The sequence below is a fragment of the Nipponia nippon genome, unplaced genomic scaffold (genome assembly GCF_047370975.1).
Source record: "Nipponia nippon isolate SJK-2023a ecotype South Korea unplaced genomic scaffold, ASM4737097v1 scaffold_4, whole genome shotgun sequence".
Classification (NCBI taxonomy): Eukaryota; Metazoa; Chordata; class Aves; order Pelecaniformes; family Threskiornithidae; genus Nipponia; species Nipponia nippon.
The window spans coordinates 70,201,160-70,214,633 of NW_028262358.1; the positions used below are offsets into that span (position 1 = coordinate 70,201,160).

The 13,474-nt window shown below is 35.8% G+C and overlaps 1 protein-coding gene across 5 annotated transcripts in view; it reads left to right on the forward strand.

Moving 5' to 3' along the window:
• Window positions 1-13,474, forward strand: part of TBC1D32 (TBC1 domain family member 32) — an 87,024-nt gene that overhangs the window by 35,063 nt on the left and 38,487 nt on the right. For all 5 annotated transcript variants that reach the window (XR_015708787.1, XM_087776708.1, XM_087776710.1 and 2 more), the window contains 2 exons: window positions 457-545; window positions 12,450-12,572. Coding sequence is in view for 4 of the 5 variants with exons in the window: in XM_087776708.1 (XP_087632834.1) it covers window positions 457-545; window positions 12,450-12,572 (212 nt within the window). In the remaining variant the exon portion in view is untranslated. The remainder of the gene's footprint in view (window positions 1-456; window positions 546-12,449; window positions 12,573-13,474) is intronic.

Sequence of the window (13,474 nt, forward strand, 5' to 3'; positions counted from 1 at the left end):
AAGCCTCAACATGCAAGCTAAGCCTTGCTACACTGAGAATAAATGGCCATGCTTTGAAGCATGTAGTACTAACCAGTGTTAGAAAGTATTATACTAAAGGATTTGCTGTTCTTTTCATTAAAATAGATGTATACACATTTCAAACATACAAAAACCAGTTTAATATTTTTGTTGTGGTTTAATGCTAAATAAGAACTAGGATACTTGACGTGCTAGGATCTTTTTGTATGTTTAGTGATTTACTTTTTTTAACTGAGATTTTTTTTTTTCCCCTAACCTTCTGTATGGTTTCTTTTTGCCATTGACTTTTATGGTGAAAAGCACCAGTTCTTACAGAAATAATTTCAGTGTGCATTTTAGTAATAGGGTTTTTATAGTAAACATCCCTATGAAACTACTATACGCATAAAATATAAAATCATACATGAGTTTTTTACATTTGTCTTCCTTTGGCAGGATATCATTGACAGGCTTATAATTTTGAATTCAGAAGCTAAAATTCATTCCTTATTCAGTTACGAACAATCACATATCTTTGGTCTGAGGTAAGATGCTCATTTTTTATTCTCTGGTCACATTAACTAAATAGGATATAACATGCTTGGATGTGTTGCTTCTGATAAGATAACATTGTTTGGTTTTTATTATGCATGAAGGTGAAATTCCCCCTTTTTTTAACATAAGAAGATTAAATGAAAAATGGCCTGCAAAATGAGACTAGCAATGAATCTAATCTTATTACCTGTAAATGGATATATTGTAATATGATAAGCAGTAATAGAAATTGCATGTTGTTATTTTGCCTAGTTGATTGAAAAGAACATGTGGTACATCCACTGTAATGCATAAAACAAAAATCATACTGAAATACTAAAATAAACAAAGTATTTTTTATCGTGTTTATATCAGTTTGATTTATCTAGTCTCCCTGTACTTAAAAATATTTTTCTTAATGTATTGGTTTGATTATCACCAATTTCACCAAAATTTATTTTGAGAAGGAGAGTACCATATGATCCCAAATATTTCTAGAACCTGAAGGAACACTTAAAATATGTTCACACTGTCATGCTCATGTCTTGTCATATTAAGTGCTTTATAATATTTTAACACAGAAATTAGTTTCTGCATTTTTTTCTGTTTTCCAAAGTTGAATATATAAATCCTTGAATTCATATTTTTGTTATGAACATATTTTGTGCCATTGAAATAAAAGATCTGCTGGATTGTACTCTATAGTATGGAAAACTTTGATAACTGTGCATGGGCAAGATATAGCCCAATTGATTAAGTACTGCAACATTAGCTTTCTGCAGCTGTATTTGTACTTTGGTATCATAGTAATATTATTTCATACTACGTGTGTATAACCATAAGATACAGTATAATTTGCTGATAAGGATAAGCATGGAGGAGATGAACAGTGGCAGAATTTGCAGTTGGGAGATACGTGATTTTATTGTATAAATCAGAAGTTATAAATGCTGTTTTGGAGGAAAAAGCTAGTTGGATAGGAATGAGAAGTCCTAAGATGAAATTTGAAAAATAAGATACTATTCTTCATTTAGGATTATACTGACTCCATTAAAAGCTTGACAAAGCTCCCACTGATTTAATTAGGGATAAGGGAAAGTGAGATGTTTTACAGTTTAAAATAATAGTTTGCTTTTAAATTGTGTTCTACCTTTATAAGGTAAAAGAACAGATTTCTCCTACGATGATATTAGGAACCCCTGTTAAGGTATAGGCAAAAATAAATTATTCAGTCTGATTGCATAAAGCGGTTGACTCCCATGCTGTAAGACAGAGACTGGTACACAAATACATGGATCATATGTTGAAGTTGTGTTGAATGCTTACAATATTTTTAACAAGGCCTATATCCTGTGAAGCAACAGAACTACCCATAACTACATGTATGAGCAATGTAACAAGCTCATCTGTAATCATGTGAAAGAGGCTATATTGTGACTTAGGTAAGATGAGCTTTAGAGTTCACTGTGGTAATGACATTTTGTGCTGGACACTGACAAAGTAAAAAATGAAGTGAAAATCCAGTCAAACTGCCAGATTTCAAGAAAAGATTTAGTAGTATTTTCAATGTGGAAACCTACTCATAAAAGTGGTAGGTATCTTAATAATTAAGTAGTAATCAGAAAAAGGAAAAATTTTTAAAACATTTAAATATAAATTTCAGTAAAGGCTTTGTGTTCTGCAGGGACTTTTGGAATCTCAGTCATACCTAGGACCTCATATTTAACTTCATTTTTAACATATACAGTCTTTTTTTTTATTATTATTGTTCAAAAGCCCTGTTTCCTTCCACCCGCCTTTCCTTGCCTTTCCTTTAAAAGAAAGGAAGATACAATTCTAGGGATTTTAATATGGGCCTGCGTATACCACAGATAATATAAGACCATGTTTTCTTATTGATTAAATGGCTTTTCATGAGCATGTGGGGCTCGCTGTACAAATGTTTTTTGCAAATAATAGAGAATTGGCACATTTATTGGCACTTTTATTATGGCTAGTTCAACTGCCTGCAGAAAGAGAATTTTTATTATTACATAGTTATTCAGAGTTCCCTATTAAAAGGATACCAGAATTCTGGATGATTCTGGAATTTGTTATGCTTACTGTATTGTTTACAGTATTAAGGCTTGCAAGAAACCCGAGGCTATATTATCTGAATATGAGAGGTACACAGTTCATTTTAAATACCTTTTGAAACCAAGTTCCATGAGCTTTTCTGTGAGCACTGCTGACTGCAGACATCTGTGTTCTGTAATGGGAACCTTGCCTTGTGTAGTTGGTTTGCTCCTTGACCAGATTCCATCAAGAATACCAAATTCAGCAGCAGTTAGCTCAAATAATATCAGATGCTTAACAGATCTGAAAATTTAGGAAGTTAAATAGAAAGAGCAAAAGATCTACATTTCTCTGCTGCTATGTAGAAATAAAATATTTAAATGTTTATGATAACTGCAACATTGAAAAATCAAATGGTTGTGTGACCAAATAATTTTGGTGAAACATTGGTCTAGAAACATTTCCTTCTCTAGGCTTAATACCAATAGTACAGCCAAACCCACATTCTTTAATCGTTCACAGAGCTACACAGCCGTATACTTTGTTATTTGGTCAGGTATCATTGTACATGCGGCTCACCCAGAGCTAAGTGCTGAATTTCTGATCTGTTTAACGTGTAGGCTATACTCTGAGGTCCTGTAACCCACTCTTATTGTTCAAAAGAGTTACAAATTTGCTTACTTGAATGTTAAGCAACTTCTGCAATTTAGAACTACGTTTTTCTTCATGTGTATACTGTGCTTCAGTGACTTAGAATTATTTTGGCTACTAGCTGTGTAACTACATACGAAACTTAAAATATATAGGTATTTCCACAGTGTGTTTCCACCAAAAAGCACAGGTGTATCTATTAGGTTTTAATGTTAATATTGCATTTTCTAGTGGATGATTGTTTTCATTTTGAATAAGTATGAATTCTGAACTATTATTTTGAAGGACAGTCCTGCAGAGGCTCTGCTGTCAACTTTCCTTTTCAAGCTTGCCCGCCCTGAAAAGCGGTGTGCGTGCAGTAGAAATCAAACGGAAAACATAGGAAGGCTTGTTACGGTTTTGCATAGCCAATATCTCTCAGTCGATAAAGAATGCTCCCTAGAGTGCATTCATACAGACCAGGTCCTGTGTGATTAAGGTAAAACACTCAGTTCCGCAGCAAGCTATAGCCTAGTCCGAATCTGGGTTTTTTTGTAATTCTTAACTTGGAAGTATTTTGGCCTAGGATTCTTCAGTAGTTTCACAGACACTGATCTGGTATTCCTTTAATTGCAGCTATTGCATGCTTCTAGGATGAGATTTATTCACTCGAAGGTCCTTTTCAACTCATTTTTTAAAAAATTATTATTGTTATTATTAATTATTAAAGGAATACTTTGGGTAAGAAGTTGGAGATAAGAACAGAAAAGTGGAAGTATATAAACAGTTCCTAACTTGTGTATAGAAAGATTTTCAAACTGTCAGTTCAGCTTCCAACTTCAAAGCAGATTTGTACTTATTTAGAAGCAGGAAGTCTCTCAATCGGCCAATATTGGTTGATAAAAGACAACTGAAGGCTCTCTCAGCCACTCTTTTCTACAGCCTGAAAATCTGAGTGCACAGGAACTGATGCAAAAATTCTCAATAGTCTTTCTATTTTAGAAGATTCTGAATTTAAGTTGCCATCGGAGCATAAATCCTAGAGAAAGGGAATTCAGAGCATAAATGCTAGAGAAAGGGAATTCACAGCAGTAATCAAAGTAATAAATTTTTAACATACTAAACACAGAGTTTTCTTGATGTAACGATCAGCTCTATTTCTCTGATACAAATGTACCCATTGATCTTATCTTACAAGTTATTGGATGTGAGAAAGACCAGTTTTCATAAAAGTGTGACACTGGATGTTAACTGCCTCTCTTTCAAGGCCAAGCTCTTTGAATCTCTGTAACTTACATTAACAAAGGAATTAAGTAAACAGCGGTAACATAGTTTTTCTTTCAGACTGATGAATTATATGGCATCAAGGCAACTTGTCTAGTATTTCAGTACAGTGAATACATCCATGAGTTGTGAGTTTTTACAGCCTGCCAAGAAAATATATGCATAATATGTATTTTCAAAGCCTCTGCCTAAAGCATTATTCAGACATTTACATATTGCAGTTCTCTCTATTCAGAAACTGAGTTTTCTGTGAATGTTAGTGACAGTGTGCTGTTAGCTGGATTAAAGTGTGGCAAAATACCAAATTTTTACCTTTGATAACCAGCCCTTTGTCCCTAAAAGTATAATACTCCAAAATAAATTCAAAAACACTCAGTCAGTGTTGGCTTCCATAAAAACCAGGAGAAACAGCGTTACTGGGAATAAGCATAGACTGTGGGCAGTGGGAGGGGATCAGAGTTGGTCTACAGGCAGCTTTTCAAAAATTTCCCTCATTTAACAAAGTACATTTATAACATACACTGTTTCTGGAAAAATGCTTTTTCCTTTTTTTTTTTTGTTTTTGTGGATATATGCTAATATGGCAGTAATAGGCATCTGAATACATCAGAGAGGAAAATAAACCCCTTTCTTTCTTTGGCTATCTTATATACATATACCACTATTGAATTTTTTTTTTCCTTTTTTTTTTCCCCCAATAGCTTATTTTGGCCATAAGTCAATAAAACTCCTAAATATTGTGAGGTCAAAGGATCTTTTGTATGTACATTCCGAATCAGAAGAATCGTTGTTAGCCCCACACTTGCTCACTGAAATGCCTCACACCAGTGGGCATCAAGCAACAAGGACAGCACTCTGTTCGAGTTTGGCTTTTTCCAGGAAAATGCCTGGAAAACTCTGAGAGTAAAATATTTTTCCTTCAGATATGCAAATTGGGACTGTTTACTTTTAAAGACAGAATGTGCTTGTTTAGCATTAGAGACATCTGAAGATAACCTATTTTGTAGAATCGTAATTTGAACTGCGAGGAAAAATAGATTTATTTTAGATTTATATAGGCCTGTGTAAGGTAAGGCTGAAAACGGAGTATTTATTATAGTGCTCTGTGTGAACCTTCTAAATGCATTTATCTTTCTGTGGAATTAAAGAAAATTGTAAGTACTAGTCTAAGTCACATGTTCGTCAATATCAGCCTCGGGATTGTAGAGCTACAGAATGAAAAAGAATATTGGCTTGTTATTTTCCGATTTGTATAATAATATTTTGACGTTGTTAAGTCACTTTTTTGTCATATAAAACACCATGGAGAATATGTTTTTTCTTATAATATTCATTTTCTTATTTGCTGAGTGGATGCAGCAGATGATAAAAATGCATTGTATTTATTCCTGTTGGCCTACAAAACTAGTAAGAGAAAGGTTTAGGAAAGAGAGTTTAAATGGCTTATACTATATTGACATCAAAATCAATCAGTGTCTTGAAATTTGCCTCAAAGCAGTGTGTATTAGTCAAAATTTCATCTAGTGCACTCCAGTGAAATCCAAGTGAATGAATTAAATCCTACAGGAGCTGGGAGATGAACAAACATGTGATAGGCAAGATACAGCTTTGTGTGTTTAGGAAATACAGATGATAAACACCCGTGCATTCTTTTCCAATGTGTTTTCATCTGCATTGTAAACAGACCCTCTTATATATAATTGCATTTTAATAATGAGGTAGCTTCAGCATATACAATAATTTGTTCCCTTAATTGTGCTTGTATTATGTGTATCGTTAATTAAGACAATGTCTGATTTTAATGATTGCAACACAATGGAAGGAGCATTAATTATCTGGTTTTCTAAAAGTAGAAGATATGAATCCTGATCATTCTTTTTCCTCAGGTCAACATGCTATTTAGATTTATCCCCTCTTTCTCTCTATTAAAAAGCATTATGAGTAGCAGAAGCTTTTTGAAAATGTTCGTATATAATTCTTTAAAATCTCATTCATTATAAATTGAAGCAAGACTTTTTATTTAAAACTGGTTTTAAACAAATTCAGTTTCCCCTTTAGGGAACATGGCATTCTTTTACTGGTTTCATGTTTTCTTTTCCATCCTCCTTGCAGAGCCAGAAGCAAGGCTGTACCTCCTCTTGCTTTCCACATATCTTTGTTTTAAATATACTGTCATAGGCCATGAACGCTGCTGTCTAATGCCACTGATGAATCTTTTTGATCACTAACATTTGAATGGCTGGCTGGTATGTCTAGTCTGGCAACATTTATTGTGCTGTTGGCTGGATGTACTGAAGAAACCCTTCTCATGCCACATCTTGTGGCATTCAACATCCTTATGTCTTTGTGAATGGAAGAAAGCCATATTCGTAGAGTTCCTCCTCTCGAGAGGAGGGAGTAGTATGGTGAGAGAGGGGACAAATTGTGCCTGACAGTATTCTTTTCTTCCTCTGAATCTACCAGGTTTGAATTCTTATGATGGAAGCATGAAAGACTATGTCATCCTCCAGTTATTTCTTACCAAACCTTTTTTAATTAAGTAAGGAGAATTGATTGAATAATTAATTAATGACCCATTTTCTATTATTTTAAGTGTGTTTTCTATTTAGTAAGTGATATACAGTTCTTTGGAAACGAACCTCTTCCTTCCAAGTGTGCATGCTGAATGTGTGTGAGGGAAAAGACTTCTGCAGTAGTGATCACTGGAGAGCGCATGTGTCCTGTAAATCTTTGTCCCCTGTTTAATAATCCAAAGGTAAAAAAGGACAGACTTGACATTAGTATTGATGGGGATTTACAACAGGATTATGTTGGCATGTTTCCACATCATGTAGTTATACAGTTAATTCCATTTTTTGTTAGTTAATATGTTAATAGAAATTTGTTAGGTTTATTAATTTAAAATAATTTATAATTAATAAAATAGGAACAGCAGATTCTGTGATAGGATTATGTCACTTATTTGTTGATGTGTTTTTTTTTTTCTTTACTTCACTGAGGGAAATTAAAACGCTTCACTTCCTGCAATTTAAAATCTACTTCACTTCTGAGTCCTCTAGGCTGGCAGATGATGCTCATGAAAAGCGTTTTTGTTTAGCTAGGGAAACTCTTACCATTAGCAATCACATTACACGTGATTTGTAACTACATTGAGTAGCTAAAGTGCTGTAGGTGCTCTTTTGAAAATCTTTTCATGTGGAAAACATTGTAAGGAATACATCAGTCCCTGAGTTTTCTTACTGGGAGAAACATGACTGCCCTGAGGTGGTAGCTTCCAGTGCCCCAGGCATTGGAGGTGTACCTCAGGGTATTGATAAATACTCTGTATCCAGAAGATCTCATATTTTTCAAAACCACTGTGAGCATCGCCTTCAGTGGGACAATTAAAAGCCTTGATTCTTTAGAAAGACCACATGCAGAGGCATGTTCTCTCTGCTCATTACTAATGCCCTTTGTTCAGTCTGCAAAGGCAGCGTGCAAAGCTTTGCATGGCTGAGGCTTCCAAGTGCCCCTTGTGTTCTAACGCTGACTAGGTGGCTTCTTTTTTTTTTTTTTTTTTTTTGTTTTTTTTTGCTAGCCATTTGCCTTTGTCTACTGGTCTGGCACACTTGATAGTAATTGCCACTTGCTGTTTGGATCAGTGTTCTCATTCGAGCTCAGGCTGTTACTCAAAGCATAATAAAGAATAAATCAAATTGCTAATGTAGGCTCTGATGTTAAATGTTTTGGGGCTGTTCCCCATGATGATGACACTGGAATTATTTAATGAAAATTTTGCTTTGGGTTTCTCTGTGGGTATATGTATTCATTTATCAAGAAGGAGGTCCTGCTACTGCAAAGAGGTTCCACTCCTCATTTTTTTCCACTTACGTTTTTAATATTGGTTCCTGGGATAGAAAGAAAGACCTTACCTTGTCCATAGCTGAGCTCTCTACAAATGTCATGCTCTATATTTTGCACTGGCCTGAATCAACCATGCCTGTATCTATAGAAGGCAGTAACTGCAAGCCAAAAGACAACCGGTTTAGCCCACCATTTTGGGGTCACATCACTGGAACACCTTATAGACAGCATAGACGCAAGCATTTCCGATTTGGTTAGCCATTGCACGCTGCCCAAACACATATATTACTGAGATTGCAGTATAGGTTACTTTGGATGTGCCAGTTTCTGTTTTCCCTATGGTGGATGGACTTCTGCTTATAGCATGAAATTTTATCTTCTTTTGCTAGGACTATGTACTGGCTGGGACGGAGTTAATTTTCTCCATAGTAGCCCACATGGTGCTGTGTTTTGGATTTGTGACTAAAATAGTATTGATAACACACCCGTGTTTGGGCTGACACTGTGCAAGCACTTCTCAGCAGCAGTGCTTTCTTTTTTTCCCCTCTCCCCAGCAAGTAGGCTAGGGGTGTGCAAGAGGCTGGGAATGAACAGAGCTGGGACAGCTGACCCGACTTGACCAGAGGGATGTGCCATACCATCTAATGTCACGCTCAGCAATAAAAACTGGGGGGTGGGGGTTTGGTCTTGCAGGTAGCCATTGCTCAGAGACTGGCTAGGCATTGGTCTCCTTGTGGGAGGTGGGGAGTGAGTGAGCAACTGGGTGAGTGCTTAGTTGCTGGCTGGTGTCAACCCACCACAGACTATTGCAACTACTGTATCCAAGAACAGTATCTTGCATCTTTCACTTCCAGCGGAGCATTTGCAGGCATCCCTGAAGTGAAGACAGAGCATCAGATTGGCTTTGGAAAGAACACATGTTATGAAAGTAAGGAAGTGTATGGGGATATGGGGAGTCTATGGGAGTGTAATGAGAACTGCAGAAAACTAGAACTGGGTTTACCATCATAAAGGTGGTGTTTGAGAGATGTATGATTTGAAGTTGGGGGGAAAAAAAAAACCAACTGAGAAAATGGGAGTACAGGGAACATCGTATTATTTTTTTTGTTCTTAAAAGGAGCTCACAGAAAAAATATTGAGAAATATGATAATAAGCTATCCTCATAAAGTGTGTTTTTAGCAACTCAGAGAAATTCATAGGTGCTTTAATTATATTATTTTCAGGTGAAAAAATTTAGAGAAGCAACATAAAAATTAACAAGGTTTTTTTTTTAGCAGCTAGAATTATTTACTAGCTATTTTATATCCCATGAAGGACCTTCTGTTCTGCCGTAATTAAAGAAGTCATTACGATTCCACCTACCAAAACCAAGGAGATAGTCAGTTTACATAGGTACACAAGTACTAGTTAGCATGCCTTCTTTCAGACTAGAGATTTCTACAGTGAAGTATTAGTTGTAAAATTATAGTTGAAGGGGGAGAATCCAGGGAGCACGCTCCAAGAGAGACAGGGATGACGTAGGACAGGAAATGCAGAATTCAGAAACAAAATTACTTACTACTACCATATTTTCACAACTACTATATGTATTTTGATTTTTCTGAATTTCTTTAAAATTACTGTTCTATAAAAGACTGCCTTCAGATAACCTTTTATTTTGTCTGTATTGCAGTTTGTTTCAGGGAATATGGTATATCTTATTGGCAGTTTTCACAGAATTATAGAATCAGGATTGAAAGGGGGATTGAAGATTGCGTAGTCCAACTGCTCTGCTCAATGTGGGTTTGACTAGAGAGCATTACTCAGGGCTGTGTCCAGTCTGGCTTCGAATATCTCCAAGGCTGGTGATCCTGCAACATCTCTGGGCAACCTGTTCCACTGTTTCACCACTGTCACAGTATGTTAAAATGGCATTTCCTGTGTTTCAATTCATGCCCATTGCTTCTTGTCCTTTCACTGGGTACCACTGAGAAGAGACTGGCTCCATCTTCTTCAAACCCACGTGTCAGGTATTTCTACACATTGACAAGATCTCCCTTGAGCCTTCTTTTCTCCAGGCTGAGCAGTTCCAGCTCTCTCAGCTTCTCTCCCTATGTCAGATGGCCCAGGCCCTTAATCATCTTTGTGGCCTTTTGCTGGACCTGTTCCAGTGCATCCATGTCATTCTTGTACTGAGGAGCCCAGAACTGGGCCCAGCATTCCAGGTATGACCTCACCAGTGCTGATAGAGGGGAGGGGTCACCTCCCTCACATGACCTTCTGGCAGCACTCTTCCTTGCACTGCCCAGGATGCTGTTGGCCTTCAAGGCATGTTGCTTTCTCATGTTCAACCTGTCGTCCACCAGGACCCCCAAGTCCTTGTCTGCAAAGTTGCTTTCTAACTGGTCAGTCCCCAGCCTGTACTGTTGCTTGGGGTTATTCCTTCTCAGGTACAAGATCTTGCATTAAAATTTCAGCAACATTTAGGTTGGGAATTCTATCTTCTCCTTTAAAAACAAAAATTTTAAATATGTCTGAAAAAGATAGGCTTTGATTTTATTGTATTATATCTGTCAAGGTTTTATACCTTTTCATAAGCATGCACTCCTTATAGATAGGATATTGAGCTGGGTGGTCTGATCTGATTCTTACGTTCCAAACGCAATTAAAAACAAACAAAAAAGGAAAACTCCACAGCCATATTCAAGCATGCTCACAAATATACACACTATAAAATGTAATTTTTTTAGTTTCAAACTTTAGTCTAGACATTTATGACTTTGGAAGATAAAGCAATGGAATATTACCTTTAACCAAATATCTGTACTTCAGTGATGGCATTTTTAAATGGATTTTTCCATGTAGATGAAAATTTCATTTGAATGCCCCAGCAGAGGCTGCTTGTGTTAGATCTCATATATTTTGTCATTTATCCTACCACTATCCCTTCTACCTAATTTTATTTGCTTACGGTTTATTTTATTTTTTTGCTCTACCTTATGTACCATGGGAGATGTTATAAGCATTTGCAGCCATCAGTCTTCTCCCAAGTGGTTTGTAACTGCTGGAAACAGGTTCTTTTGCCATTTAAAGTCATCGTCCTTAACAGAAGAAACGGTCCATCTTCATAATGGTTTCAGTGCTCTTTTTGTGGATTTTTCTTCTGTATAATAATAAAAAAAATTATAGTTGAACTGTCATTTCTTCTGTGATTTAGAAAAGTGCTGAGAACAAATCAGTGTCAGGAAATAGTTAACGTAAAATAAATAAAACTTGAACTGAAACTGAACACATCAAGTTATATTAAAAAAGCAACAGGGGAAAAAAAAAAAGAAAAAGACATATTATCATCTTAACTATTTCATCCTTGGCCACAACTATGTGCATTTGCAGGTGTTAAATTATCCAGAGAATAGCTTGCGAATTTTTCCTATTGTCAGTAGAAGCATATTGGGAATTACATGGAAGAAAATAACCATTGACTAACAGGCTACAAATTTCAAATAATATTTATTCCCTAGTTCATATCAAATCTTACGTGAATGCAAAATATAATGCTGATCAGACTTAATTTGTTGGTTTTGTTACATGTTAAATCTTTTATTGCTTTCGAACTGTGTTAAATTTGGTTGTACAGAAGTGCTTAAAAGCATGTTTTCTAAAGGAAAGATGCATTTTTATCTCCCTCCCTTCACCCCCCTTTGGACAACCCGATTCTGAGTTGCCTTAGCAGCCTGTTATTGTATAATTTCTTCACATTTCAGATGGAATGTCTTATTAAGTCTATGTCACTTTTGTTCTTCTGTGATATAAACTCAAAAGCAGACTGAGCTGACCAGTGAATATTTTCTCTGATTGTTCAGTGCACAGGAAAAATCTGTTGGGAACCATTCCCTGTTTGCTCAAGGCTGTGCCACTTGAGTGGCTAAAAAGGATATAAAAGAGTGTTCCTGACCCAGTTCTGTCTGGGAATTTTTCAGACACTTCAAGTTTCTTGGCTTTTTTTTTTTTTTTTTTTTCTTTCTTTCCATTTTGAGATCTCACAAACATGTTCGCCTCTGTCTTACTCTGCATTACTGGATTCCTGACTGATGTGCTATCATTTCAACGTGTCCTTCTGCAGGTTGTTAAATGTGCTATGCTGTGAGCTCAATACCCTCTTACTCTTGGAGACTCAGTATAAGGTGTCACAAGTTTTGCTAACTGCTCAGGAGGAAAATGTCACAGAAACTTCAGAAGGACCAGGGTAAGAAGTGACTGATGTAAATGTTATTTTAACTATCAAACTTTTCTCCTGAGAATGAATACCATAGTGGCTTTAAACATACAAATACTCTCACTCAAGTTGGCTTCTAATGTGCATGTTTGTCATCAATCTTAAATTATGAAAAGATAGAACAGTCTTGTTCTTTCTCCCATGTCCACCTCAAAAGTGTAAGAAATAGAAAAGCAAATATTTTTCTCATCTTAAGTTATTTCCTAAATAGAGTGCAAAATTCGTGGATGTAAATATGCCTTTTTATTTTTATTTTATATTATTCTTTTATGTATATAATATAAAATTAAGGTATTGTTTTCATGTTTATGAATTAAAGGCATCATCAGTACTTTGGTATTTTGGGATTTGTGGTTTTTTTTCTTATTTATAATTCCGTCAACTCTCCAACTTGTGTGACTTTCCATCGCTGACTTCTAAATAAAATTGTACAATGCATCCTTTCAAAAGGGAGAGTGTATTTTTGAGACAGAAGTGGACATTCATTTAGTCACAGACATTTTGTCCTTTCTCTCAGCATGCTGAATTTTGAGAACTTCCCTCTTACTGTTTGCTATATGGGACCAGTACAGTGTTTGAATCAAACAGTATGGGTGAAATCTCAGCAGATATAGATGATTATTATATACCATTTGAGGATGAAGCCTACTATTTCTTTACTAAAGGAAAAAGTTGTAAGAAGTTTGATGTATAAAAACTGATTTTTATTCCTTTTAAAAAATTTTGTACCTTGGGCTTCAGACAGGAGGTTGGCTGTGTGTTAAGTTATGAATAACTCTGCTTACTTGTGACAGCAGAGATTTGCTGGTAGACCAAATAAGGAGCAAATTTTGATGGTCCAGTAACTGTCTCTGCCCTAATTACTGAGCATG